Consider the following 25,257-nt stretch of genomic DNA (forward strand, 5'->3'; position numbering starts at 1 on the left):
AGTAGAGTCTAATTAGTCCATAAATGCAAAAAAACGCACTACAAAAAAATGTCCCTTACTGTGTTTTAAATTTGGACAGCCGAACAGTCATTCCATTTTTACTTCCCATCTTTTACTTTTACACACTGAATAACACATTTTACACGTTGAATTAAAAATTGTACGTGGATAAAAAACGTTATAAGAAGGACTATTTGTTGTAAATACAAACAATAACTAAAGATATTGCAAGAGTGTCTATTTAAAAATGTGTATAGATTATTTTTCAATTTTTGGTTTTATCTTCAGTATAACTTAATATAAACAATAGTTTAATTTTTTTCATATATTTTTCTATTAATTAAAAAAAAAACAGATTTTTTCAATATTATTATTGTTTTTGCAATATTATGATAATCAATTTACGGCATTATTTTACACAAAAAAATATTAAAAAAAAAAAATACAAATGATATATTAACGGTGTTTTTATGGAAGTTTTGATTTTGTAAAATTTTATATATAGTTTTTTTTTGTTGTTGACTAAATAAACATTCAAATCATTGATTTTGAATTTCTCAATTTAAAGAACTTCTTTTTTTTCGTATTGTGAAGTTTTTCAACGATTGATTTTAGAGTTCACGGTATTTTCTTATTTGGTTTGCATTTTTTAAGACGATCTTTTATTCTTTTGAGTTGTCAGAGTCTAAAAATCGATGCATGATGCATTTCCAAAGTCGTACAGTGTCGAATTATTTAAACCTTTGGTTACCGGGACATTTGGGTGACTATCCTAGAAATACCGCGATTTAAAAAAAAATCAGAATTAAAATGTGTTCGATAGTGTATAAAAATCCTATGTCATTGTTTAAACAAATCTGTTTTAAAATTTGATATTCTGCGCGATGAAAATATCTCTGGAGTTTAAGTATTATAACTAAATGTATGCAACGTTATGAAAAATCGATTAACAAGTAAATGCTGCCATGCGCATAACCATGAAAATCAAACGGCTCGCTGACATAATGGATAAATATCACGATTTGTATTTTGTATTTTGCCCAATAAATTAATATGAAAATCACAAGACCATCGGTGACATTCTTATTGAAATCTGCAGAGAACTAAATGTGCCTTGTTTATCTCGTTTCTCTTAAAATGTTTTTGTAGCTTAAATCTTTGTAATATTCTAACTACTTGTGAGATTTAAATGATCACTCAATTATAAATATCGATGTGTAACTTATGAAAGCAAAAATAATAATATAAATTGTAATTTTTTGCACAACCCTTACATACTGTCCAAAATGTACCTTACACTTTTTACAAATTATTACATCAGATCCGACGGATCCGGTTATTCTCACTAGAGTACTGAACGCCGGTATATCGGATTTTGGTAGTCAAAAGGATAAGAAAGTACGTAATTTAGGATTTTCAAATGGTCAAACTTTGGGGATACGTATAAAATTAGTAAAATACGCAACTGATTCAACTGATAAAATTTCATACCCATCGAAATTATACATATACGAGAAAAATATTAAAAACATTCAGGAAAGTTATATATAATAAGGAATAACTAAATAAGAGTTTGAACAACAAAACATAGAAGGTTCTTTGCCTCAGTAAACATCCTCTTTGCACGTAAGATATTTTCAATATAGATACAAAACTATGAAATATTCGAAATCAGAAATAAAAATAAAGTCAATCAGTAAACGTGTAAATTTGTTCTGAAGATAAAGGTAAGATTTTAATGAAACAATGAGAAATATTCAAAAAAACAATGCCATATTGATAGTATAACTTTCAAATGAACGTACAAGATGTAAAAAAATTCTTACGTTCACGATAAACGTTGCAGAAGCGGAAAGGATCGCCTGTGTATCCGGGACGACAAGTGCAAGACGGTAGATGGTTTATAACTTGGCAGTCGGCATTCTGACCGCATGTTCCGGGACAAGGATCCTGGCACTTGTTGCGGAGACAAGCCCTGTTGGAGGGGCAATCCGAATTTATCACGCATTCCGGACGGCAACCTTCGTACGGGTTGCCGAAATATTCCGGCAGGCAAGAGCACGCTCCGGCGCCGTTTTGCTCCCGGCAAACAGCGTTTGATCCGCACGGCGATGGAACGCAAGGTCTGGGTCGTTCTTCGGGTATAGGGTCGGCTTGTTTCACGAAACACTGGACGAACGGGTCGCCCGTGTAACCGATGGAGCAGATGCACATAGGCGTGTGGCTGACCACACGGCATTCGGCATTCGCGCCGCACGAACCCGGACATGGATCTTTGCATTTCTGATTGATGCACGCGAGACTGCTGCTACATTCGCTGTTACTGACGCATTCCGGCCTACAGTTGGGCGGGGAACCGATAAATTCGGGGAGGCACGAGCACGAAGGGGAGTCGCCGACCTCTCTGCACTGGGAGTTGGGACCGCAAGGTGACGGCTGGCAGGGGTTCACCGGCTCGGGGGGAGTTTCCGCTGTGGAGAGCGAATAAGTTCACCGTTATGAGATGTCTAAAGGGGCTTAAGTAAACGCGCAAACGCGGGAAGGGAAACGGGCCTTACGTATGGGTTGGCATCTGACGAACGGATCGCCCGTGTACCTCGCTGGGCAAGTGCATATGGGATTGTGATTTATGACCTCGCATCTGGCTCCGATTCCGCACGTTCCGGGACAGGGATCTCTACACTTCTGATTACTGCAGGCCTCATTCTGGGGACACTCGGAGCTGACCACGCACTCGGGTCTGCAAGTCGGCGGACTGCCGATGTAGCCCGGTACGCAAGAGCACACGCCTTGGCCATTAATTTCCCTGCATTGACTGTTGGGACCGCACGGGGACGGATTGCACGGATTCGAAACGACGGGAGCTGAATCAGAAGATTGCGTGTTAGAGAGGGGTTAGGCGGATAATGGAAAGCAATCGGCATATTTTAAGGAGAATCGGAACGAAAACATACCCTGAACAGGTCTGCATTCGACGAACGCGTTGCCGGATAGGCCGGCGGGACAACTGCACATCGGTATGTGGTTTGACACATCACAGCGTGCATTCTGACCGCAAGTTCCCGGACACGGGTCCGCGCATTTGTTGCGCATGCAGGCCTTATCTCTGGGACAATCTGCGCTGACTACGCATTCCGGTCTACAACCGAAGTAGGGATCTCCCTGGTATTCGGGAAGGCACGTGCATACACCGTCTCTACACTGAGCGTTAGGGCCACAAGGGGATGGATTGCACGGATCGGTTTCTACAGGTTCGGCAGCTAAAAACGAAAAGGGGATGTCGTGAACGTCAACCGAAATGCGGTGGGATTCAAGTGCCATAATAAGCAAATGGAGTCGAAATTTTCTTACGTGGCGGCGGTTTGGGATAACAATTTGTGAACGGGTCTCCCGTATAGCCATCGGGACACGTGCAAACCGGCGTGTGGTTTATGACCGCACACTGCGCGCCAAGACCGCACGATCCAGGACAGGGGTCGCGGCACTTTTCACTCATGCACGCCTTGTTACTGCTGCATTCGGGATTTATAGTGCATTCGGGACGGCAATTCGGGGGACTTCCTATGTACGTGGGTAAGCATGAGCACGAAGGCGTTCCGCCGATGTCTCTGCACTGAGAGTTCAGACCGCAAGGGGAGGGTACGCAAGGGTCTCTGTAAGGCTCTTGCTGCGGCGGGGGTTGGGGTGCTGAAAACATGCGCACGGCATTGATTAGCAAACGGATTCGCGCGAGACCCGGCCATACATATATCACTAAGAACGTAGTGGCGACAACTCACGAGGTATCGGGTAGCATCTGGAGAACGGATCTCCAGTGTATCCCTGGTTGCACGAGCATATCGGACTGTGGTTATTGACTTGGCAGCGAGCGTTCAATCCGCACGGCCCCGGACAGGGGTTGGTGCACTTTTGGTTGAAGCACGCCTTGTCTTGCGAACACTCCGAACTGACCACGCATTCGGGCCTGCACGCGGGTGGCGCACCGACATATGTCGGCAAACAAGAGCACACGCCTTGGCCGTTAACTTCTCTGCACTGACTGTTGGGACCGCAGGGCGAGGGATTACACGGATTAACGGGTTCCGCTACGACGGCTGGGATACAAAACAAAAAGCGTTTAGAATATTAATCAAGACGTACTCTACTGCGCGTAAGAAACAATGCCGAAATATGGACATACATATATTTGCGTATTATAAAACACACCGGCAATCATTCATTCGTGAAGGTACCTAACAATATCATATTACTTAACAAGCGAGTTCGGCGTAAACAAACGCACGCACAAAGTGTCAACAACAACAAAAAACCAATCGACCCGTTCAGATTCACCAAACCTGGAACGCTTTTAAGTCCACCCTCAATGCTCTCATACCGTTGTCATCACGCATCACACACGTACATCGCTCTGATTCATGAAATTTTAGAAGGTTCAAAAGCACGTAAAATTCGTGACGGATTTCTTACGTTCTTGATACACGTTGCAGAAACGGAAAGGATCGCCTGTGTATCCGGGACGGCAAGTGCAAGACGGTAGATGGTTTATAACTTGGCAGTCGGCATTCTGACCGCATGTTCCGGGACAAGGATCCTGGCACTTGTTGCGGAGACAAGCCCTGTTGGAGGGGCAATCCGAATTTATCACGCATTCCGGACGGCAACCTTCGTACGGGTTGCCGAAATATTCCGGCAGGCAAGAGCACGCTCCGGCGCCGTTTTGCTCCCGGCAAACAGCGTTTGATCCGCACGGCGATGGAACGCAAGGTCTGGGTCGTTCTTCGGGTATAGGGTCGGCTTGTTTCACGAAACACTGGACGAACGGGTCGCCCGTGTAACCGATGGAGCAGATGCACATAGGCGTGTGGCTGACCACACGGCATTCGGCATTCGCGCCGCACGAACCCGGACATGGATCTTTGCATTTCTGATTGATGCACGCGAGACTGCTGCTACATTCGCTGTTACTGACGCATTCCGGCCTACAGTTGGGCGGGGAACCGATAAATTCGGGGAGGCACGAGCACGAAGGGGAGTCGCCGACCTCTCTGCACTGGGAGTTGGGACCGCAAGGTGACGGCTGGCAGGGGTTCACCGGCTCGGGGGGAGTTTCCGCTGTGGAGAGCGAATAAGTTCACCGTTATGAGATGTCTAAAGGGGCTTAAGTAAACGCGCAAACGCGGGAAGGGAAACGGGCCTTACGTATGGGTTGGCATCTGACGAACGGATCGCCCGTGTACCTCGCTGGGCAAGTGCATATGGGATTGTGATTTATGACCTCGCATCTGGCTCCGATTCCGCACGTTCCGGGACAGGGATCTCTACACTTCTGATTACTGCAGGCCTCATTCTGGGGACACTCGGAGCTGACCACGCACTCGGGTCTGCAAGTCGGCGGACTGCCGATGTAGCCCGGTACGCAAGAGCACACGCCTTGGCCATTAATTTCCCTGCATTGACTGTTGGGACCGCACGGGGACGGATTGCACGGATTCGAAACGACGGGAGCTGAATCAGAAGATTGCGTGTTAGAGAGGGGTTAGGCGGATAATGGAAAGCAATCGGCATATTTTAAGGAGAATCGGAACGAAAACATACCCTGAACAGGTCTGCATTCGACGAACGCGTTGCCGGATAGGCCGGCGGGACAACTGCACATCGGTATGTGGTTTGACACATCACAGCGTGCATTCTGACCGCAAGTTCCCGGACACGGGTCCGCGCATTTGTTGCGCATGCAGGCCTTATCTCTGGGACAATCTGCGCTGACTACGCATTCCGGTCTACAACCGAAGTAGGGATCTCCCTGGTATTCGGGAAGGCACGTGCATACACCGTCTCTACACTGAGCGTTAGGGCCACAAGGGGATGGATTGCACGGATCGGTTTCTACAGGTTCGGCAGCTAAAAACGAAAAGGGGATGTCGTGAACGTCAACCGAAATGCGGTGGGATTCAAGTGCCATAATAAGCAAATGGAGTCGAAATTTTCTTACGTGGCGGCGGTTTGGGATAACAATTTGTGAACGGGTCTCCCGTATAGCCATCGGGACACGTGCAAACCGGCGTGTGGTTTATGACCGCACACTGCGCGCCAAGACCGCACGATCCAGGACAGGGGTCGCGGCACTTTTCACTCATGCACGCCTTGTTACTGCTGCATTCGGGATTTATAGTGCATTCGGGACGGCAATTCGGGGGACTTCCTATGTACGTGGGTAAGCATGAGCACGAAGGCGTTCCGCCGATGTCTCTGCACTGAGAGTTCAGACCGCAAGGGGAGGGTACGCAAGGGTCTCTGTAAGGCTCTTGCTGCGGCGGGGGTTGGGGTGCTGAAAACATGCGCACGGCATTGATTAGCAAACGGATTCGCGCGAGACCCGGCCATACATATATCACTAAGAACGTAGTGGCGACAACTCACGAGGTATCGGGTAGCATCTGGAGAACGGATCTCCAGTGTATCCCTGGTTGCACGAGCATATCGGACTGTGGTTATTGACTTGGCAGCGAGCGTTCAATCCGCACGGCCCCGGACAGGGGTTGGTGCACTTTTGGTTGAAGCACGCCTTGTCTTGCGAACACTCCGAACTGACCACGCATTCGGGCCTGCACGCGGGTGGCGCACCGACATATGTCGGCAAACAAGAGCACACGCCTTGGCCGTTAACTTCTCTGCACTGACTGTTGGGACCGCAGGGCGAGGGATTACACGGATTAACGGGTTCCGCTACGACGGCTGGGATACAAAACAAAAAGCGTTTAGAATATTAATCAAGACGTACTCTACTGCGCGTAAGAAACAATGCCGAAATATGGACATACATATATTTGCGTATTATAAAACACACCGGCAATCATTCATTCGTGAAGGTACCTAACAATATCATATTACTTAACAAGCGAGTTCGGCGTAAACAAACGCACGCACAAAGTGTCAACAACAACAAAAAACCAATCGACCCGTTCAGATTCACCAAACCTGGAACGCTTTTAAGTCCACCCTCAATGCTCTCATACCGTTGTCATCACGCATCACACACGTACATCGCTCTGATTCATGAAATTTTAGAAGGTTCAAAAGCACGTAAAATTCGTGACGGATTTCTTACGTTCTTGATACACGTTGCAGAAACGGAAAGGATCGCCTGTGTATCCGGGACGGCAAGTGCAAGACGGTAGATGGTTTATAACTTGGCAGTCGGCATTCTGACCGCATGTTCCGGGACAAGGATCCTGGCACTTGTTGCGGAGACAAGCCCTGTTGGAGGGGCAATCCGAATTTATCACGCATTCCGGACGGCAACCTTCGTACGGGTTGCCGAAATATTCCGGCAGGCAAGAGCACGCTCCGGCGCCGTTTTGCTCCCGGCAAACAGCGTTTGATCCGCACGGCGATGGAACGCAAGGTCTGGGTCGTTCTTCGGGTATAGGGTCGGCTTGTTTCACGAAACACTGGACGAACGGGTCGCCCGTGTAACCGATGGAGCAGATGCACATAGGCGTGTGGCTGACCACACGGCATTCGGCATTCGCGCCGCACGAACCCGGACATGGATCTTTGCATTTCTGATTGATGCACGCGAGACTGCTGCTACATTCGCTGTTACTGACGCATTCCGGCCTACAGTTGGGCGGGGAACCGATAAATTCGGGGAGGCACGAGCACGAAGGGGAGTCGCCGACCTCTCTGCACTGGGAGTTGGGACCGCAAGGTGACGGCTGGCAGGGGTTCACCGGCTCGGGGGGAGTTTCCGCTGTGGAGAGCGAATAAGTTCACCGTTATGAGATGTCTAAAGGGGCTTAAGTAAACGCGCAAACGCGGGAAGGGAAACGGGCCTTACGTATGGGTTGGCATCTGACGAACGGATCGCCCGTGTACCTCGCTGGGCAAGTGCATATGGGATTGTGATTTATGACCTCGCATCTGGCTCCGATTCCGCACGTTCCGGGACAGGGATCTCTACACTTCTGATTACTGCAGGCCTCATTCTGGGGACACTCGGAGCTGACCACGCACTCGGGTCTGCAAGTCGGCGGACTGCCGATGTAGCCCGGTACGCAAGAGCACACGCCTTGGCCATTAATTTCCCTGCATTGACTGTTGGGACCGCACGGGGACGGATTGCACGGATTCGAAACGACGGGAGCTGAATCAGAAGATTGCGTGTTAGAGAGGGGTTAGGCGGATAATGGAAAGCAATCGGCATATTTTAAGGAGAATCGGAACGAAAACATACCCTGAACAGGTCTGCATTCGACGAACGCGTTGCCGGATAGGCCGGCGGGACAACTGCACATCGGTATGTGGTTTGACACATCACAGCGTGCATTCTGACCGCAAGTTCCCGGACACGGGTCCGCGCATTTGTTGCGCATGCAGGCCTTATCTCTGGGACAATCTGCGCTGACTACGCATTCCGGTCTACAACCGAAGTAGGGATCTCCCTGGTATTCGGGAAGGCACGTGCATACACCGTCTCTACACTGAGCGTTAGGGCCACAAGGGGATGGATTGCACGGATCGGTTTCTACAGGTTCGGCAGCTAAAAACGAAAAGGGGATGTCGTGAACGTCAACCGAAATGCGGTGGGATTCAAGTGCCATAATAAGCAAATGGAGTCGAAATTTTCTTACGTGGCGGCGGTTTGGGATAACAATTTGTGAACGGGTCTCCCGTATAGCCATCGGGACACGTGCAAACCGGCGTGTGGTTTATGACCGCACACTGCGCGCCAAGACCGCACGATCCAGGACAGGGGTCGCGGCACTTTTCACTCATGCACGCCTTGTTACTGCTGCATTCGGGATTTATAGTGCATTCGGGACGGCAATTCGGGGGACTTCCTATGTACGTGGGTAAGCATGAGCACGAAGGCGTTCCGCCGATGTCTCTGCACTGAGAGTTCAGACCGCAAGGGGAGGGTACGCAAGGGTCTCTGTAAGGCTCTTGCTGCGGCGGGGGTTGGGGTGCTGAAAACATGCGCACGGCATTGATTAGCAAACGGATTCGCGCGAGACCCGGCCATACATATATCACTAAGAACGTAGTGGCGACAACTCACGAGGTATCGGGTAGCATCTGGAGAACGGATCTCCAGTGTATCCCTGGTTGCACGAGCATATCGGACTGTGGTTATTGACTTGGCAGCGAGCGTTCAATCCGCACGGCCCCGGACAGGGGTTGGTGCACTTTTGGTTGAAGCACGCCTTGTCTTGCGAACACTCCGAACTGACCACGCATTCGGGCCTGCACGCGGGTGGCGCACCGACATATGTCGGCAAACAAGAGCACACGCCTTGGCCGTTAACTTCTCTGCACTGACTGTTGGGACCGCAGGGCGAGGGATTACACGGATTAACGGGTTCCGCTACGACGGCTGGGATACAAAACAAAAAGCGTTTAGAATATTAATCAAGACGTACTCTACTGCGCGTAAGAAACAATGCCGAAATATGGACATACATATATTTGCGTATTATAAAACACACCGGCAATCATTCATTCGTGAAGGTACCTAACAATATCATATTACTTAACAAGCGAGTTCGGCGTAAACAAACGCACGCACAAAGTGTCAACAACAACAAAAAACCAATCGACCCGTTCAGATTCACCAAACCTGGAACGCTTTTAAGTCCACCCTCAATGCTCTCATACCGTTGTCATCACGCATCACACACGTACATCGCTCTGATTCATGAAATTTTAGAAGGTTCAAAAGCACGTAAAATTCGTGACGGATTTCTTACGTTCTTGATACACGTTGCAGAAACGGAAAGGATCGCCTGTGTATCCGGGACGGCAAGTGCAAGACGGTAGATGGTTTATAACTTGGCAGTCGGCATTCTGACCGCATGTTCCGGGACAAGGATCCTGGCACTTGTTGCGGAGACAAGCCCTGTTGGAGGGGCAATCCGAATTTATCACGCATTCCGGACGGCAACCTTCGTACGGGTTGCCGAAATATTCCGGCAGGCAAGAGCACGCTCCGGCGCCGTTTTGCTCCCGGCAAACAGCGTTTGATCCGCACGGCGATGGAACGCAAGGTCTGGGTCGTTCTTCGGGTATAGGGTCGGCTTGTTTCACGAAACACTGGACGAACGGGTCGCCCGTGTAACCGATGGAGCAGATGCACATAGGCGTGTGGCTGACCACACGGCATTCGGCATTCGCGCCGCACGAACCCGGACATGGATCTTTGCATTTCTGATTGATGCACGCGAGACTGCTGCTACATTCGCTGTTACTGACGCATTCCGGCCTACAGTTGGGCGGGGAACCGATAAATTCGGGGAGGCACGAGCACGAAGGGGAGTCGCCGACCTCTCTGCACTGGGAGTTGGGACCGCAAGGTGACGGCTGGCAGGGGTTCACCGGCTCGGGGGGAGTTTCCGCTGTGGAGAGCGAATAAGTTCACCGTTATGAGATGTCTAAAGGGGCTTAAGTAAACGCGCAAACGCGGGAAGGGAAACGGGCCTTACGTATGGGTTGGCATCTGACGAACGGATCGCCCGTGTACCTCGCTGGGCAAGTGCATATGGGATTGTGATTTATGACCTCGCATCTGGCTCCGATTCCGCACGTTCCGGGACAGGGATCTCTACACTTCTGATTACTGCAGGCCTCATTCTGGGGACACTCGGAGCTGACCACGCACTCGGGTCTGCAAGTCGGCGGACTGCCGATGTAGCCCGGTACGCAAGAGCACACGCCTTGGCCATTAATTTCCCTGCATTGACTGTTGGGACCGCACGGGGACGGATTGCACGGATTCGAAACGACGGGAGCTGAATCAGAAGATTGCGTGTTAGAGAGGGGTTAGGCGGATAATGGAAAGCAATCGGCATATTTTAAGGAGAATCGGAACGAAAACATACCCTGAACAGGTCTGCATTCGACGAACGCGTTGCCGGATAGGCCGGCGGGACAACTGCACATCGGTATGTGGTTTGACACATCACAGCGTGCATTCTGACCGCAAGTTCCCGGACACGGGTCCGCGCATTTGTTGCGCATGCAGGCCTTATCTCTGGGACAATCTGCGCTGACTACGCATTCCGGTCTACAACCGAAGTAGGGATCTCCCTGGTATTCGGGAAGGCACGTGCATACACCGTCTCTACACTGAGCGTTAGGGCCACAAGGGGATGGATTGCACGGATCGGTTTCTACAGGTTCGGCAGCTAAAAACGAAAAGGGGATGTCGTGAACGTCAACCGAAATGCGGTGGGATTCAAGTGCCATAATAAGCAAATGGAGTCGAAATTTTCTTACGTGGCGGCGGTTTGGGATAACAATTTGTGAACGGGTCTCCCGTATAGCCATCGGGACACGTGCAAACCGGCGTGTGGTTTATGACCGCACACTGCGCGCCAAGACCGCACGATCCAGGACAGGGGTCGCGGCACTTTTCACTCATGCACGCCTTGTTACTGCTGCATTCGGGATTTATAGTGCATTCGGGACGGCAATTCGGGGGACTTCCTATGTACGTGGGTAAGCATGAGCACGAAGGCGTTCCGCCGATGTCTCTGCACTGAGAGTTCAGACCGCAAGGGGAGGGTACGCAAGGGTCTCTGTAAGGCTCTTGCTGCGGCGGGGGTTGGGGTGCTGAAAACATGCGCACGGCATTGATTAGCAAACGGATTCGCGCGAGACCCGGCCATACATATATCACTAAGAACGTAGTGGCGACAACTCACGAGGTATCGGGTAGCATCTGGAGAACGGATCTCCAGTGTATCCCTGGTTGCACGAGCATATCGGACTGTGGTTATTGACTTGGCAGCGAGCGTTCAATCCGCACGGCCCCGGACAGGGGTTGGTGCACTTTTGGTTGAAGCACGCCTTGTCTTGCGAACACTCCGAACTGACCACGCATTCGGGCCTGCACGCGGGTGGCGCACCGACATATGTCGGCAAACAAGAGCACACGCCTTGGCCGTTAACTTCTCTGCACTGACTGTTGGGACCGCAGGGCGAGGGATTACACGGATTAACGGGTTCCGCTACGACGGCTGGGATACAAAACAAAAAGCGTTTAGAATATTAATCAAGACGTACTCTACTGCGCGTAAGAAACAATGCCGAAATATGGACATACATATATTTGCGTATTATAAAACACACCGGCAATCATTCATTCGTGAAGGTACCTAACAATATCATATTACTTAACAAGCGAGTTCGGCGTAAACAAACGCACGCACAAAGTGTCAACAACAACAAAAAACCAATCGACCCGTTCAGATTCACCAAACCTGGAACGCTTTTAAGTCCACCCTCAATGCTCTCATACCGTTGTCATCACGCATCACACACGTACATCGCTCTGATTCATGAAATTTTAGAAGGTTCAAAAGCACGTAAAATTCGTGACGGATTTCTTACGTTCTTGATACACGTTGCAGAAACGGAAAGGATCGCCTGTGTATCCGGGACGGCAAGTGCAAGACGGTAGATGGTTTATAACTTGGCAGTCGGCATTCTGACCGCATGTTCCGGGACAAGGATCCTGGCACTTGTTGCGGAGACAAGCCCTGTTGGAGGGGCAATCCGAATTTATCACGCATTCCGGACGGCAACCTTCGTACGGGTTGCCGAAATATTCCGGCAGGCAAGAGCACGCTCCGGCGCCGTTTTGCTCCCGGCAAACAGCGTTTGATCCGCACGGCGATGGAACGCAAGGTCTGGGTCGTTCTTCGGGTATAGGGTCGGCTTGTTTCACGAAACACTGGACGAACGGGTCGCCCGTGTAACCGATGGAGCAGATGCACATAGGCGTGTGGCTGACCACACGGCATTCGGCATTCGCGCCGCACGAACCCGGACATGGATCTTTGCATTTCTGATTGATGCACGCGAGACTGCTGCTACATTCGCTGTTACTGACGCATTCCGGCCTACAGTTGGGCGGGGAACCGATAAATTCGGGGAGGCACGAGCACGAAGGGGAGTCGCCGACCTCTCTGCACTGGGAGTTGGGACCGCAAGGTGACGGCTGGCAGGGGTTCACCGGCTCGGGGGGAGTTTCCACTGTGGAGAGCGAATAAGTTCACCGTTATGAGATGTCTAAAGGGGCTTAAGTAAACGCGCAAACGCGGGAAGGGAAACGGGCCTTACGTATGGGTTGGCATCTGACGAACGGATCGCCCGTGTACCTCGCTGGGCAAGTGCATATGGGATTGTGATTTATGACCTCGCATCTGGCTCCGATTCCGCACGTTCCGGGACAGGGATCTCTACACTTCTGATTACTGCAGGCCTCATTCTGGGGACACTCGGAGCTGACCACGCACTCGGGTCTGCAAGTCGGCGGACTGCCGATGTAGCCCGGTACGCAAGAGCACACGCCTTGGCCATTAATTTCCCTGCATTGACTGTTGGGACCGCACGGGGACGGATTGCACGGATTCGAAACGACGGGAGCTGAATCAGAAGATTGCGTGTTAGAGAGGGGTTAGGCGGATAATGGAAAGCAATCGGCATATTTTAAGGAGAATCGGAACGAAAACATACCCTGAACAGGTCTGCATTCGACGAACGCGTTGCCGGATAGGCCGGCGGGACAACTGCACATCGGTATGTGGTTTGACACATCACAGCGTGCATTCTGACCGCAAGTTCCCGGACACGGGTCCGCGCATTTGTTGCGCATGCAGGCCTTATCTCTGGGACAATCTGCGCTGACTACGCATTCCGGTCTACAACCGAAGTAGGGATCTCCCTGGTATTCGGGAAGGCACGTGCATACACCGTCTCTACACTGAGCGTTAGGGCCACAAGGGGATGGATTGCACGGATCGGTTTCTACAGGTTCGGCAGCTAAAAACGAAAAGGGGATGTCGTGAACGTCAACCGAAATGCGGTGGGATTCAAGTGCCATAATAAGCAAATGGAGTCGAAATTTTCTTACGTGGCGGCGGTTTGGGATAACAATTTGTGAACGGGTCTCCCGTATAGCCATCGGGACACGTGCAAACCGGCGTGTGGTTTATGACCGCACACTGCGCGCCAAGACCGCACGATCCAGGACAGGGGTCGCGGCACTTTTCACTCATGCACGCCTTGTTACTGCTGCATTCGGGATTTATAGTGCATTCGGGACGGCAATTCGGGGGACTTCCTATGTACGTGGGTAAGCATGAGCACGAAGGCGTTCCGCCGATGTCTCTGCACTGAGAGTTCAGACCGCAAGGGGAGGGTACGCAAGGGTCTCTGTAAGGCTCTTGCTGCGGCGGGGGTTGGGGTGCTGAAAACATGCGCACGGCATTGATTAGCAAACGGATTCGCGCGAGACCCGGCCATACATATATCACTAAGAACGTAGTGGCGACAACTCACGAGGTATCGGGTAGCATCTGGAGAACGGATCTCCAGTGTATCCCTGGTTGCACGAGCATATCGGACTGTGGTTATTGACTTGGCAGCGAGCGTTCAATCCGCACGGCCCCGGACAGGGGTTGGTGCACTTTTGGTTGAAGCACGCCTTGTCTTGCGAACACTCCGAACTGACCACGCATTCGGGCCTGCACGCGGGTGGCGCACCGACATATGTCGGCAAACAAGAGCACACGCCTTGGCCGTTAACTTCTCTGCACTGACTGTTGGGACCGCAGGGCGAGGGATTACACGGATTAACGGGTTCCGCTACGACGGCTGGGATACAAAACAAAAAGCGTTTAGAATATTAATCAAGACGTACTCTACTGCGCGTAAGAAACAATGCCGAAATATGGACATACATATATTTGCGTATTATAAAACACACCGGCAATCATTCATTCGTGAAGGTACCTAACAATATCATATTACTTAACAAGCGAGTTCGGCGTAAACAAACGCACGCACAAAGTGTCAACAACAACAAAAAACCAATCGACCCGTTCAGATTCACCAAACCTGGAACGCTTTTAAGTCCACCCTCAATGCTCTCATACCGTTGTCATCACGCATCACACACGTACATCGCTCTGATTCATGAAATTTTAGAAGGTTCAAAAGCACGTAAAATTCGTGACGGATTTCTTACGTTCTTGATACACGTTGCAGAAACGGAAAGGATCGCCTGTGTATCCGGGACGGCAAGTGCAAGACGGTAGATGGTTTATAACTTGGCAGTCGGCATTCTGACCGCATGTTCCGGGACAAGGATCCTGGCACTTGTTGCGGAGACAAGCCCTGTTGGAGGGGCAATCCGAATTTATCACGCATTCCGGACGGCAACCTTCGTACGGGTTGCCGAAATATTCCGGCAGGCAAGAGCACGCTCCGGCGCCGTTTTGCTCCCGGCAAACAGCGTTTGATCCGCACGGCGATGGAACGCAAGGTCTGGGTCGTTCTTCGGGTATAGGGTCGGCTTGTTTCACGAAACACTGGACGAACGGGTCGCCCGTGTAACCGATGGAGCAGATGCACATAGGCGTGTGGCTGACCACACGGCATTCGGCATTCGCGCCGCACGAACCCGGACATGGATCTTTGCATTTCTGATTGATGCACGCGAGACTGCTGCTACATTCGCTGTTACTGACGCATTCCGGCCTACAGTTGGGCGGGGAACCGATAAATTCGGGGAGGCACGAGCACGAAGGGGAGTCGCCGACCTCTCTGCACTGGGAGTTGGGACCGCAAGGTGACGGCTGGCAGGGGTTCACCGGCTCGGGGGGAGTTTCCGCTGTGGAGAGCGAATAAGTTCACCGTTATGAGATGTCTAAAGGGGCTTAAGTAAACGCGCAAACGCGGGAAGGGAAACGGGCCTTACGTATGGGTTGGCATCTGACGAACGGATCGCCCGTGTACCTCGCTGGGCAAGTGCATATGGGATTGTGATTTATGACCTCGCATCTGGCTCCGATTCCGCACGTTCCGGGACAGGGATCTCTACACTTCTGATTACTGCAGGCCTCATTCTGGGGACACTCGGAGCTGACCACGCACTCGGGTCTGCAAGTCGGCGGACTGCCGATGTAGCCCGGTACGCAAGAGCACACGCCTTGGCCATTAATTTCCCTGCATTGACTGTTGGGACCGCACGGGGACGGATTGCACGGATTCGAAACGACGGGAGCTGAATCAGAAGATTGCGTGTTAGAGAGGGGTTAGGCGGATAATGGAAAGCAATCGGCATATTTTAAGGAGAATCGGAACGAAAACATACCCTGAACAGGTCTGCATTCGACGAACGCGTTGCCGGATAGGCCGGCGGGACAACTGCACATCGGTATGTGGTTTGACACATCACAGCGTGCATTCTGACCGCAAGTTCCCGGACACGGGTCCGCGCATTTGTTGCGCATGCAGGCCTTATCTCTGGGACAATCTGCGCTGACTACGCATTCCGGTCTACAACCGAAGTAGGGATCTCCCTGGTATTCGGGAAGGCACGTGCATACACCGTCTCTACACTGAGCGTTAGGGCCACAAGGGGATGGATTGCACGGATCGGTTTCTACAGGTTCGGCAGCTAAAAACGAAAAGGGGATGTCGTGAACGTCAACCGAAATGCGGTGGGATTCAAGTGCCATAATAAGCAAATGGAGTCGAAATTTTCTTACGTGGCGGCGGTTTGGGATAACAATTTGTGAACGGGTCTCCCGTATAGCCATCGGGACACGTGCAAACCGGCGTGTGGTTTATGACCGCACACTGCGCGCCAAGACCGCACGATCCAGGACAGGGGTCGCGGCACTTTTCACTCATGCACGCCTTGTTACTGCTGCATTCGGGATTTATAGTGCATTCGGGACGGCAATTCGGGGGACTTCCTATGTACGTGGGTAAGCATGAGCACGAAGGCGTTCCGCCGATGTCTCTGCACTGAGAGTTCAGACCGCAAGGGGAGGGTACGCAAGGGTCTCTGTAAGGCTCTTGCTGCGGCGGGGGTTGGGGTGCTGAAAACATGCGCACGGCATTGATTAGCAAACGGATTCGCGCGAGACCCGGCCATACATATATCACTAAGAACGTAGTGGCGACAACTCACGAGGTATCGGGTAGCATCTGGAGAACGGATCTCCAGTGTATCCCTGGTTGCACGAGCATATCGGACTGTGGTTATTGACTTGGCAGCGAGCGTTCAATCCGCACGGCCCCGGACAGGGGTTGGTGCACTTTTGGTTGAAGCACGCCTTGTCTTGCGAACACTCCGAACTGACCACGCATTCGGGCCTGCACGCGGGTGGCGCACCGACATATGTCGGCAAACAAGAGCACACGCCTTGGCCGTTAACTTCTCTGCACTGACTGTTGGGACCGCAGGGCGAGGGATTACACGGATTAACGGGTTCCGCTACGACGGCTGGGATACAAAATACAAGAGTATTAGGAATATCAACCGTTACGATATTAGTTTTAACTCACGAAAAAAATATTGATAAAAACTACGAAAAATCCACGAGTTTGTTAGGACGTTTTTTTTTCATTTAGAGTGCACGCACCAAAATATCGTCACTCTGTTTGACATGCTCTTATTATTACTCTTCACAGGGTTACCTTGCATCGCATTATAACACGTCGCCTTCTTATCAAGTCAAACAAAGCAACACACGAGTGCCAAATGGATTAGTTAGCTAAAATTGATACTATTTGCGTATTACTCAAGTACGTTTGCTAACATTCAATTTTTAAAATTAATAGAATATAGTGACAAAATATTACAATTGATTTCCTGCAAAACATACGTCTTCCGAATTCTATATTCACGTTTATATAACATAAATTTCGTTCATCGTGCTTACTTCATTCATCCTTCTTACGTCTTATACAACCAGTCTGATAATCATACTTCCCAATCGGGGATTCAATTCAGTCATTACTGCTTCCGACTGTGAGGTTCTCTTAAAGAAATGCAGAATGGAATAAACACTATTCTCCACTCCGGTCGGCAACAAGACCTTGCGAGCGGTTTGCAGCAGGGAACGGTGTTTGGTCACATTTTGTTTCTCTTTGGGATGAGCAGAGAACGGATGACGACATAATGACAAGTCATACACTATCGAGTAGGGAACAATTTCTTACCCTGTCTCACTTGGCAGTATCTATAGGGGTCACCTTCGTAACCGACGCTACAAGCGCATCTGGGCACATGGTTTACAACGGAGCATTCCGCATTGGTACCGCAAGTTCCTGGACAGGGATCGATGCACTTGTTCTGTACGCAAGCTCGATTGGAGGGACATTCGGAATTCATAATGCACTCCGGGCGACAGTTTTCATAGGGGTTTCCTCTGTACCCGGGGATGCAGACGCACGATCCCGCTCCATTCTGCTCTCTGCACACGGCGTTAGCGCCGCAAGGGGAGGGGTCGCACGGAGTGAGGGTTTCTTGGCGAATGGGGGGTACTGTAAATTCCCAAGGGGTCATTTTCAAAGAGATCAATTCACAAAAGTCTGTCGAGATTTCCCTTTAAAGCGAAAGCGATTAAAATGTTTGCACCGTAGTCAATGGCGGGTAGGGATAATATCGATCCGTCGAAACCGTCATTCATTCGAACCTTGAAGCGATGTTTGGATTATTTCGCGTTATTGCGGTAAGTGTTTGTAAGTTGAGAGATGTTGCGACGATGGTTATTCTTGTATTCTCCAGGAGCGATCTTCCGATCGGGGGGACCCAGGCTACCGAGAAGCGCGGATGTCTGGCGAGGGGGAGGGGGGGGGGGTTCATGGCGCGACTCACCGGCTGGGAAGCGAGCCGAGCGCGGCGGGACGGCTGTCCTCCGGTATGGGCATGATCATACACGGGGAGTGCGCCGTCCGGCCGCGCCGGTCGCGGGAGTTAGCGGTTAGTGGTCGGCGCGGTTAGGGGTGGCTCCTGCGCAGCGCGGCTCCGGCGGGAGACGGGGACTTACCTCTGTGTCTCCTCAGCAACTGGACATGCGAAGCGGAACATGCGAGAACAAACTACTGCCAACAACCACCAGCTACTCGGAGTCTGTTTCAAATCATCAAACATATAAGACCTTGAGCGTGTGCACAAAAGCGTCCCGTTTCGCATGAATTTTACGCTGTACCAGTCACAAATTGAATTTAGTTTCACAATATAGTTGTGAATTTAAAAAATAATATTAATAGTGCCATCGTGGCTGCAACGTTATAAAACACTAATTGGTTTAGCGCAGATGTCAGTGCAGAAAACATTGAGAACTCAATTTTTAAGTCAATCCTTTCGAGAATCGAACCAGGAAACTCATGTATGGTACATGCGCTAACGCTTGTCTTTTGAATGATGATTTAAAACTCTTACTCCCAAAAAACAGATTTTCAATATGGAAAAAGTGCCACAACCAAACACAAAATGTATGAAAGAAAGAAAGTTAGAGAAGAAAGGATTAAAACAGGTATACGTAATAGTAAGTGTACGAGTATACCCTTAAGATGTGTTTGCTTGTAAAATATTATTTAAGATGCTTTAAATTAAATTAATCAAATTTAAAATAGATAGTTACAGTAGTTTCGAAACCGGTAGACATTATAATTAAGTTATAATAAAATATTTATAGTGATTTTAAAACAAAGTTACATTTTAATTATAGAGAGTTACAAACTTTAATTCATGATAACTTCTTATGGATATAGTCGCACAATTAAACATGAAAAATTCCAACTTTGGCATAAATATTTTTTACTGAAAAATAAACATAAAAAATATTGTATTGATGTATAGTATTTTGAAAAAATGATACATTGAATATTTTACTGGGAAGTTGAAAACAAGACTCCAAAAACACAATATAATCATTATGTTTATTTTAGCATCAACATGTCAATATAAAAAAATATATATTAAATCCGCGGGAAGATCGATACGTACCTAATAACCTGAATAACATTTTGAATTGAAAATTAAGTAATTTTTAAAAAGTGAAAGCATTCAACAACTTGAAGAAATAATGAAATATGTATTTTAATTCTTTATTTAGAACTAACCTCAAACAAAAACAAAATCTAACCGTTTCACTAACACTAGCTTGAAGTAGTCAGTTGCGTTCAACATTCCGTATTTCCAATGCAAAAATGTCAAAATGACAGCTTCTTTATTTAGAACTAACCTCAAAATCACACTATGCTGCAATTATATTTTCGATTTTGAATTGCGGAATTCCCAACTGCGGAAAGTCGAAGTAGTTGACCACGACACCAACAGTTTTAAAATAAATTGAAGAGTTTTGTCAACAAAGACAGTACAAAAATGCGTTTAATGTAAAATTCAACGTAACTGCTGCTATTATACGTAAAAAAAACTTAAACTGTTTTAAAATTAACGACTGAAGTGATGTCGCCAATAAAAGTCTACATGTAACTTGTTTATCATATAGAAGGCACTGACTTTAAACTTGACTGACTATTTTAAAATTGCTTATATTAATAAATTTTAAAATCGGAACAGTCTGACGAAAAAAGTACCTATGCAGGGAAAAAAACAACAGTAAAAGAAAAAAAATATGTACACAGATGCCAAAAGTTAGATTTCTTTGCAGTTGACTTCAAAGCCCTTTCAGAATTCATAAAATAAAATATTAATTGAATGAATTTAGTTGTAACATATTCCAATTGTTGATGTTGAAACCAGTTCATTATAAAAGATGATAATACGAAAAAAAATCACAAATATCAGAATTCTTTCAACACTTTGGTTCAACTGCATAGAGAGGTAACATCAATGAAAGTATGCGAGTAGCGTAGAAACAAAACGAGCAGTGTCCATTTCGTCGAATATCAGAACCGTTCCCATCAAAACGAGATATATTTCGTATTTTTCTTTGACTCCCATCCGCATCCAGAAGTCGCATAAAGCACTGCATCTGATCGATGCGATGTCGCCTTGATTTCCAATTACATGAAGGCGAAGTGATCGGTTCTGCATTTAATCTATTCATTTACACATACTTTTTTTTACATTGCACCACATAGACCATTCAGATCCTAGTAGCCTAAAATTCAGATTCTGACAACCTCAACATATAATTTTAACAGTCAAATGCTGATACCATTGACATGCAAATAGCCATAAACTTTAGATTCTGACAGCTTCAACAGCTAGATGCTGATAACCTTTAGGTTAACTATTGACAGTCAAATGCTGATAGCATTGACATGCAAATAGCCATAAACTTCAGATTTTGATACCATTTAAAAGAACATTTAAAAACCATGGATCTAATCAGTCTCAACAGTCAGATGCTAACTGTTTCAACATTATTAAAAAAAACGAGGTAACGCATTTTAAATTGCAAACAATACCTATGAGGCAATAACAGACGCTTCCCAATTTGTTTCTAAACTGATCGCATTATTAAGAACATTGTAATAGTGAGTGAAACACACAAAAGTCCTACCTTGCGCGAGCATACAGCCGGAGAACGGGTCTCCCGTGTAGCCGGTGTCGCAGGAGCAGATGGCGTTGTGGTTGACCACGGAGCAGCGCGCGTTGGGGCCGCAGGAGCCCGGGCACGGGTCCCGGCAGCGCCCGGCCGTGCACGCCAGCCCCGGCGCGCACTCCGCGCTCAGCGTGCACTCGGGCCGGCAGCTGGGCGGGCGCGACACGTGGCCGGGCGCGCACGAGCACGCCGGGCTGTCGCCGCGCACCACGCACACCGAGTTGGGGCCGCATGGCGATGGGTCGCAAGGGTTGCCCGGGTCCTTCGGAGGAGCTGGAGCTGCCGGACAAAACTCATCCGGTGAACTATTCGGACTTAAGGACGGGAAAAGTATTTCTACCCGTTTGGTCGATTTATGCTTAAGGACGGGAAGGGTATTTTTACCTTCTGCGCCGGCTTCATTTCAAAGTCAGAAAAGAAGGAATCGTTTAATGTTTTTATATGAATATTATGTAACCTCTTTGTTAAGATCTTAACTATATGTACACTATTATCAAATCCCGTCGCCAGCGGTTCACAGGCGTAAAAAACACCCGTCCAAAATGTGTCAACTTGAAGGTTACTGTTTTGGCAATAAAAGGGTATCTATGGTGTACGTCTGTATTGTACTGATTAACGCGTTTGGCTACCATTAATTTGTAAGAGAAATGCATTATATTGATGACAGGCTTATAGATGAAAGGCTTACCTGGCACAGGGAAGCATCTGAGGAAGGGGTCACCGGTGAAGCCGCTGTCACAGCTGCAGATGGGGTTGTGGTTGACGACTTGGCAGCGCGCGTTCTGGCCGCACGTGCCGGGGCACGGGTCGGCGCAGCGCTGCGCTAGGCATGCCTGCTGCAGCGGGCACTGCGCGCTGATGGTGCACTCGGGCCGGCACGCGGGCGGCGAGCCCACCATGCCCGCCACGCACGAGCACGCCGCCGCGCCTCCCACCACGCGGCACTCGCTGTTGGGGCCGCACGGGGACGGGCTGCACGGGTTGCGCGGGGCCTCTGGAATCACAACATCGATACGTGTCAAAATTTAATTCAATGTCTTTAATAACCCACAAAGTCTCTACTTTTAGAGGCTTATTTGCATGTAAAATTGTAAGGATCTTCTTCTTTGGTCTCAATTCTGTGGATTGGTCTGCAGCAACAAATGACATCTCCTTCGCCATTCTGGTCTATTTTACGAAAGCCTCTTCAGCTCTTCATACGTTGAGCAGCCCATGTCTTCGTATAAGTCGCTTAGGTATAGGCCTTTATTCCCTCGATAAGGAGAGGGAAGGTAAATGTGAAAAACACATCACAAACACCCAGACCAATTGAAAAACAATATTTCTTAAATTTTGCAATTGGCGAGAATCAACCTCAGTTTCGCAGATGAGCGTCTACCCAACTATGCCATGGCGCCTGTCGTAAAATTAAATTATAAGAATATGGAAATCTGGGTATTTGCAGGCTAACAACCTGTCATTGATTGGTTTGAGTGATCATCTTATACGCCGTGTAACATTTACCATTCCATAAAGTTGTATATACACATATGTATATGCTTGGATTTATAACACAATGTACATTTTTATAAATGGAATGGCGTTTATAAAGTGATTACTTAAAGTAGCCAATAAACTTCTTCATTTGTTGTGATATCAATAAAATCTTTATAAAAATAACTCCTAAGTGGAGTGATTTAGGAGCATTTGTGTTCAAATATTGCATACCGTAGGGGTAGTAGCCAATAAACTTCTTCATTTGTTGTGATATCAATAAAATCTTTATAAAAATAACTCCTAGGTGAAGTGATTTAGAAGCATTTGTGTTCAAATATTGCATACCGTAGGGGTAGTAGCCAATAAACTTCTTCATTTGTTGTGATATCAATAAAATCTTTATAAAAATAACTCCTAGGTGGAGTGATTTAGGAGCATTTGTATTCAAATATTGCATACCGTAGGGGGCTACTTGAACTTTGATGTGTTACTTGAGCCCAGTACAAAAAAATATTTAGATCGTGGTATCGATCGAAGTATCGTGACAATAAGAGTCACCTGTCAGGGAAACAATGAATCATGTCGATACGTTCATTATTGTAGACCAAATACAGGTTTAATTATTTTTGTACTGGGCTCAAGTAACACATCAAAGTTCAAGTGGCCCCTTTCTACGTTACTCAAAATATTGTAATACTCGTATAAAATATTTTAAATTTAGCGAGAATAACAAACAATTGTTCAAACGATATTTTTACACAGACTAATTAAATTGGACAAATTAAAGTCAGATTTGATTGATTGATTTGTGGAAAATGGAGATTCTAAGATATCTTTATATTATTAGAAGCTGCCATTTCATCAAGACTAACTCAGCGATATGTAATGGGAAACTACCTGTAGCTTGTATCTTCCTGCAGAATACGAACGGATCGCCGCTGCTACCAGTCGGGCACGTGCACATGGGGATGTGATTGTATACATTGCAGACAGCTTCCTGGCCGCAGGTCCCGGGACATGGGTCCACGCACTTGTTGTTGATGCAGGCCTTGCTGGGAGAGCAGTCGGTGTTCATGGTGCACTCCGGTCTGCAGGAGGTGTACGGGTCCCCGAAGAATTGAGGCAAGCACGTGCAAATTCCGTCCTGGCAAGCTGCGTTGGGTCCGCACGGCGACGGGTCGCAAGGATCAGCCTTGACTGGTGGTGGCTTGGCTGCAACACAGATCAAAATACGTGAACATCAATCTGGGTAATGTTGAATTGATAGGCACTGCATCGTGTTGACACTGTGTTATTTCGATCAGTTAACCGAGCGGTCCGCTGTCTAATTACGCAACTTGGAGCGCGAATACTGATTCGCTCCGTGTCTTAAATTCATGTCGAGACATGTATGGATGACTAATACCTTTGTTGTTCGATAAATATACGTACATATATATAATATAATAAACATATATTTCAAGGACGTATTCATATGTCCTACCCGCACCTGATATATTTTGCATCTGACATATTTATGAGTCCCGCCCGGTTAACAGGTTAATTATGTGAAGGGAAGGTAATCAGTCCTGCGATTTAGGTACCGGTACAAGGTGACATAAAATAAATATTAGAGTGAAAAATTACTTATTTCATTTTTGCACCCTGGGAATCGAACCCGTCATTTTGAGCACTGAAGCCAAGTACGCCAACCAATATAGTAAATAGGTTGACTTATAACTGGTGGAGCGTACTTTTATTGACATAGGATGAAACTTCACTAGAATGGTCATAGTATTGAGGAAGTTAGACCAAAATACTTTTACACTCTTGTTCTATCTTCAGACCAGTCTTGGTTGAATAAAATACCCAGTATTTTATTTTCAGTTGCGCAACAGTACACTTGTACAATTTGTATAATGTTATTTTATTTAAGAAAATTTGTATATACATAGACTGCCGGCGATTTGAGTCAGTTTCTGATACAAGGCAGTGTCTTCGAATGCTCCAAATAGAAATAAAGAAGACAAAGCGAGGTTAGTTTTCAAGGGACAAAAGTATGGTACTTACCGATAACCGGAGAGCATTGGTCGAATGGATTTCCAGAGAAGCCGGTCGGGCAGAAGCACACGGGGATGTGGTTCTGGACGCGGCACTCGGCGTTGAATCCGCACGAGCCCGCGCAGGGGTCCCGGCACTTCTCGGTGATGCAGGCCCGGTCGGCCGAGCAGTCGGTGTTCACCACGCACTCGGGCCGGCAGTTGGGCGGCACTCCGATGTAGTTCTGCAAGCAGGAGCACGACGGCTGCCCGCCTATGTCCCTGCACTCCGAGTACAGTCCGCAGGGCGACGGGTAGCACGGGTCTCTGGGAATGTCGGCGGGGCGGGGTTGCTCCACTAAAAAAATTATAAATTGGTAAAGAAA

At 48.2% G+C, this 25,257-nt stretch overlaps 1 protein-coding gene across 1 annotated transcript in view; it reads right to left on the reverse strand.

Annotated features, from left to right (window-relative positions):
• The window catches only part of dpy (fibrillin-like protein dumpy), a 155,738-nt gene that overhangs the window by 31,062 nt on the left and 99,419 nt on the right, over positions 1-25,257 (reverse strand). Inside the window, exons 59-93 of the mRNA XM_088264473.1 lie at positions 24,903-25,229; positions 23,751-24,065; positions 22,066-22,371; positions 21,336-21,656; positions 18,019-18,342; positions 16,985-17,299; positions 16,557-16,892; positions 16,160-16,465; positions 15,764-16,069; positions 15,032-15,676; positions 14,344-14,658; positions 13,916-14,251; positions 13,519-13,824; positions 13,123-13,428; positions 12,391-13,035; positions 11,703-12,017; positions 11,275-11,610; positions 10,878-11,183; positions 10,482-10,787; positions 9,750-10,394; positions 9,062-9,376; positions 8,634-8,969; positions 8,237-8,542; positions 7,841-8,146; positions 7,109-7,753; positions 6,421-6,735; positions 5,993-6,328; positions 5,596-5,901; positions 5,200-5,505; positions 4,468-5,112; positions 3,780-4,094; positions 3,352-3,687; positions 2,955-3,260; positions 2,559-2,864; positions 1,827-2,471 (exon numbers count right to left, since the gene is read on the reverse strand). Of these exons, the coding sequence (XP_088120599.1) occupies positions 1,827-2,471; positions 2,559-2,864; positions 2,955-3,260; positions 3,352-3,687; positions 3,780-4,094; positions 4,468-5,112; positions 5,200-5,505; positions 5,596-5,901; positions 5,993-6,328; positions 6,421-6,735; positions 7,109-7,753; positions 7,841-8,146; positions 8,237-8,542; positions 8,634-8,969; positions 9,062-9,376; positions 9,750-10,394; positions 10,482-10,787; positions 10,878-11,183; positions 11,275-11,610; positions 11,703-12,017; positions 12,391-13,035; positions 13,123-13,428; positions 13,519-13,824; positions 13,916-14,251; positions 14,344-14,658; positions 15,032-15,676; positions 15,764-16,069; positions 16,160-16,465; positions 16,557-16,892; positions 16,985-17,299; positions 18,019-18,342; positions 21,336-21,656; positions 22,066-22,371; positions 23,751-24,065; positions 24,903-25,229 (13,041 nt within the window). The remainder of the gene's footprint in view (positions 1-1,826; positions 2,472-2,558; positions 2,865-2,954; positions 3,261-3,351; positions 3,688-3,779; positions 4,095-4,467; positions 5,113-5,199; positions 5,506-5,595; positions 5,902-5,992; positions 6,329-6,420; positions 6,736-7,108; positions 7,754-7,840; positions 8,147-8,236; positions 8,543-8,633; positions 8,970-9,061; positions 9,377-9,749; positions 10,395-10,481; positions 10,788-10,877; positions 11,184-11,274; positions 11,611-11,702; positions 12,018-12,390; positions 13,036-13,122; positions 13,429-13,518; positions 13,825-13,915; positions 14,252-14,343; positions 14,659-15,031; positions 15,677-15,763; positions 16,070-16,159; positions 16,466-16,556; positions 16,893-16,984; positions 17,300-18,018; positions 18,343-21,335; positions 21,657-22,065; positions 22,372-23,750; positions 24,066-24,902; positions 25,230-25,257) is intronic.

This window comes from Brachycentrus maculatus, unplaced genomic scaffold (assembly GCF_059751285.1).
Source record: "Brachycentrus maculatus isolate JH-2025_06_01 unplaced genomic scaffold, ASM5975128v1 h1tg000227l, whole genome shotgun sequence".
Taxonomy (NCBI): domain Eukaryota; kingdom Metazoa; phylum Arthropoda; class Insecta; order Trichoptera; family Brachycentridae; genus Brachycentrus; species Brachycentrus maculatus.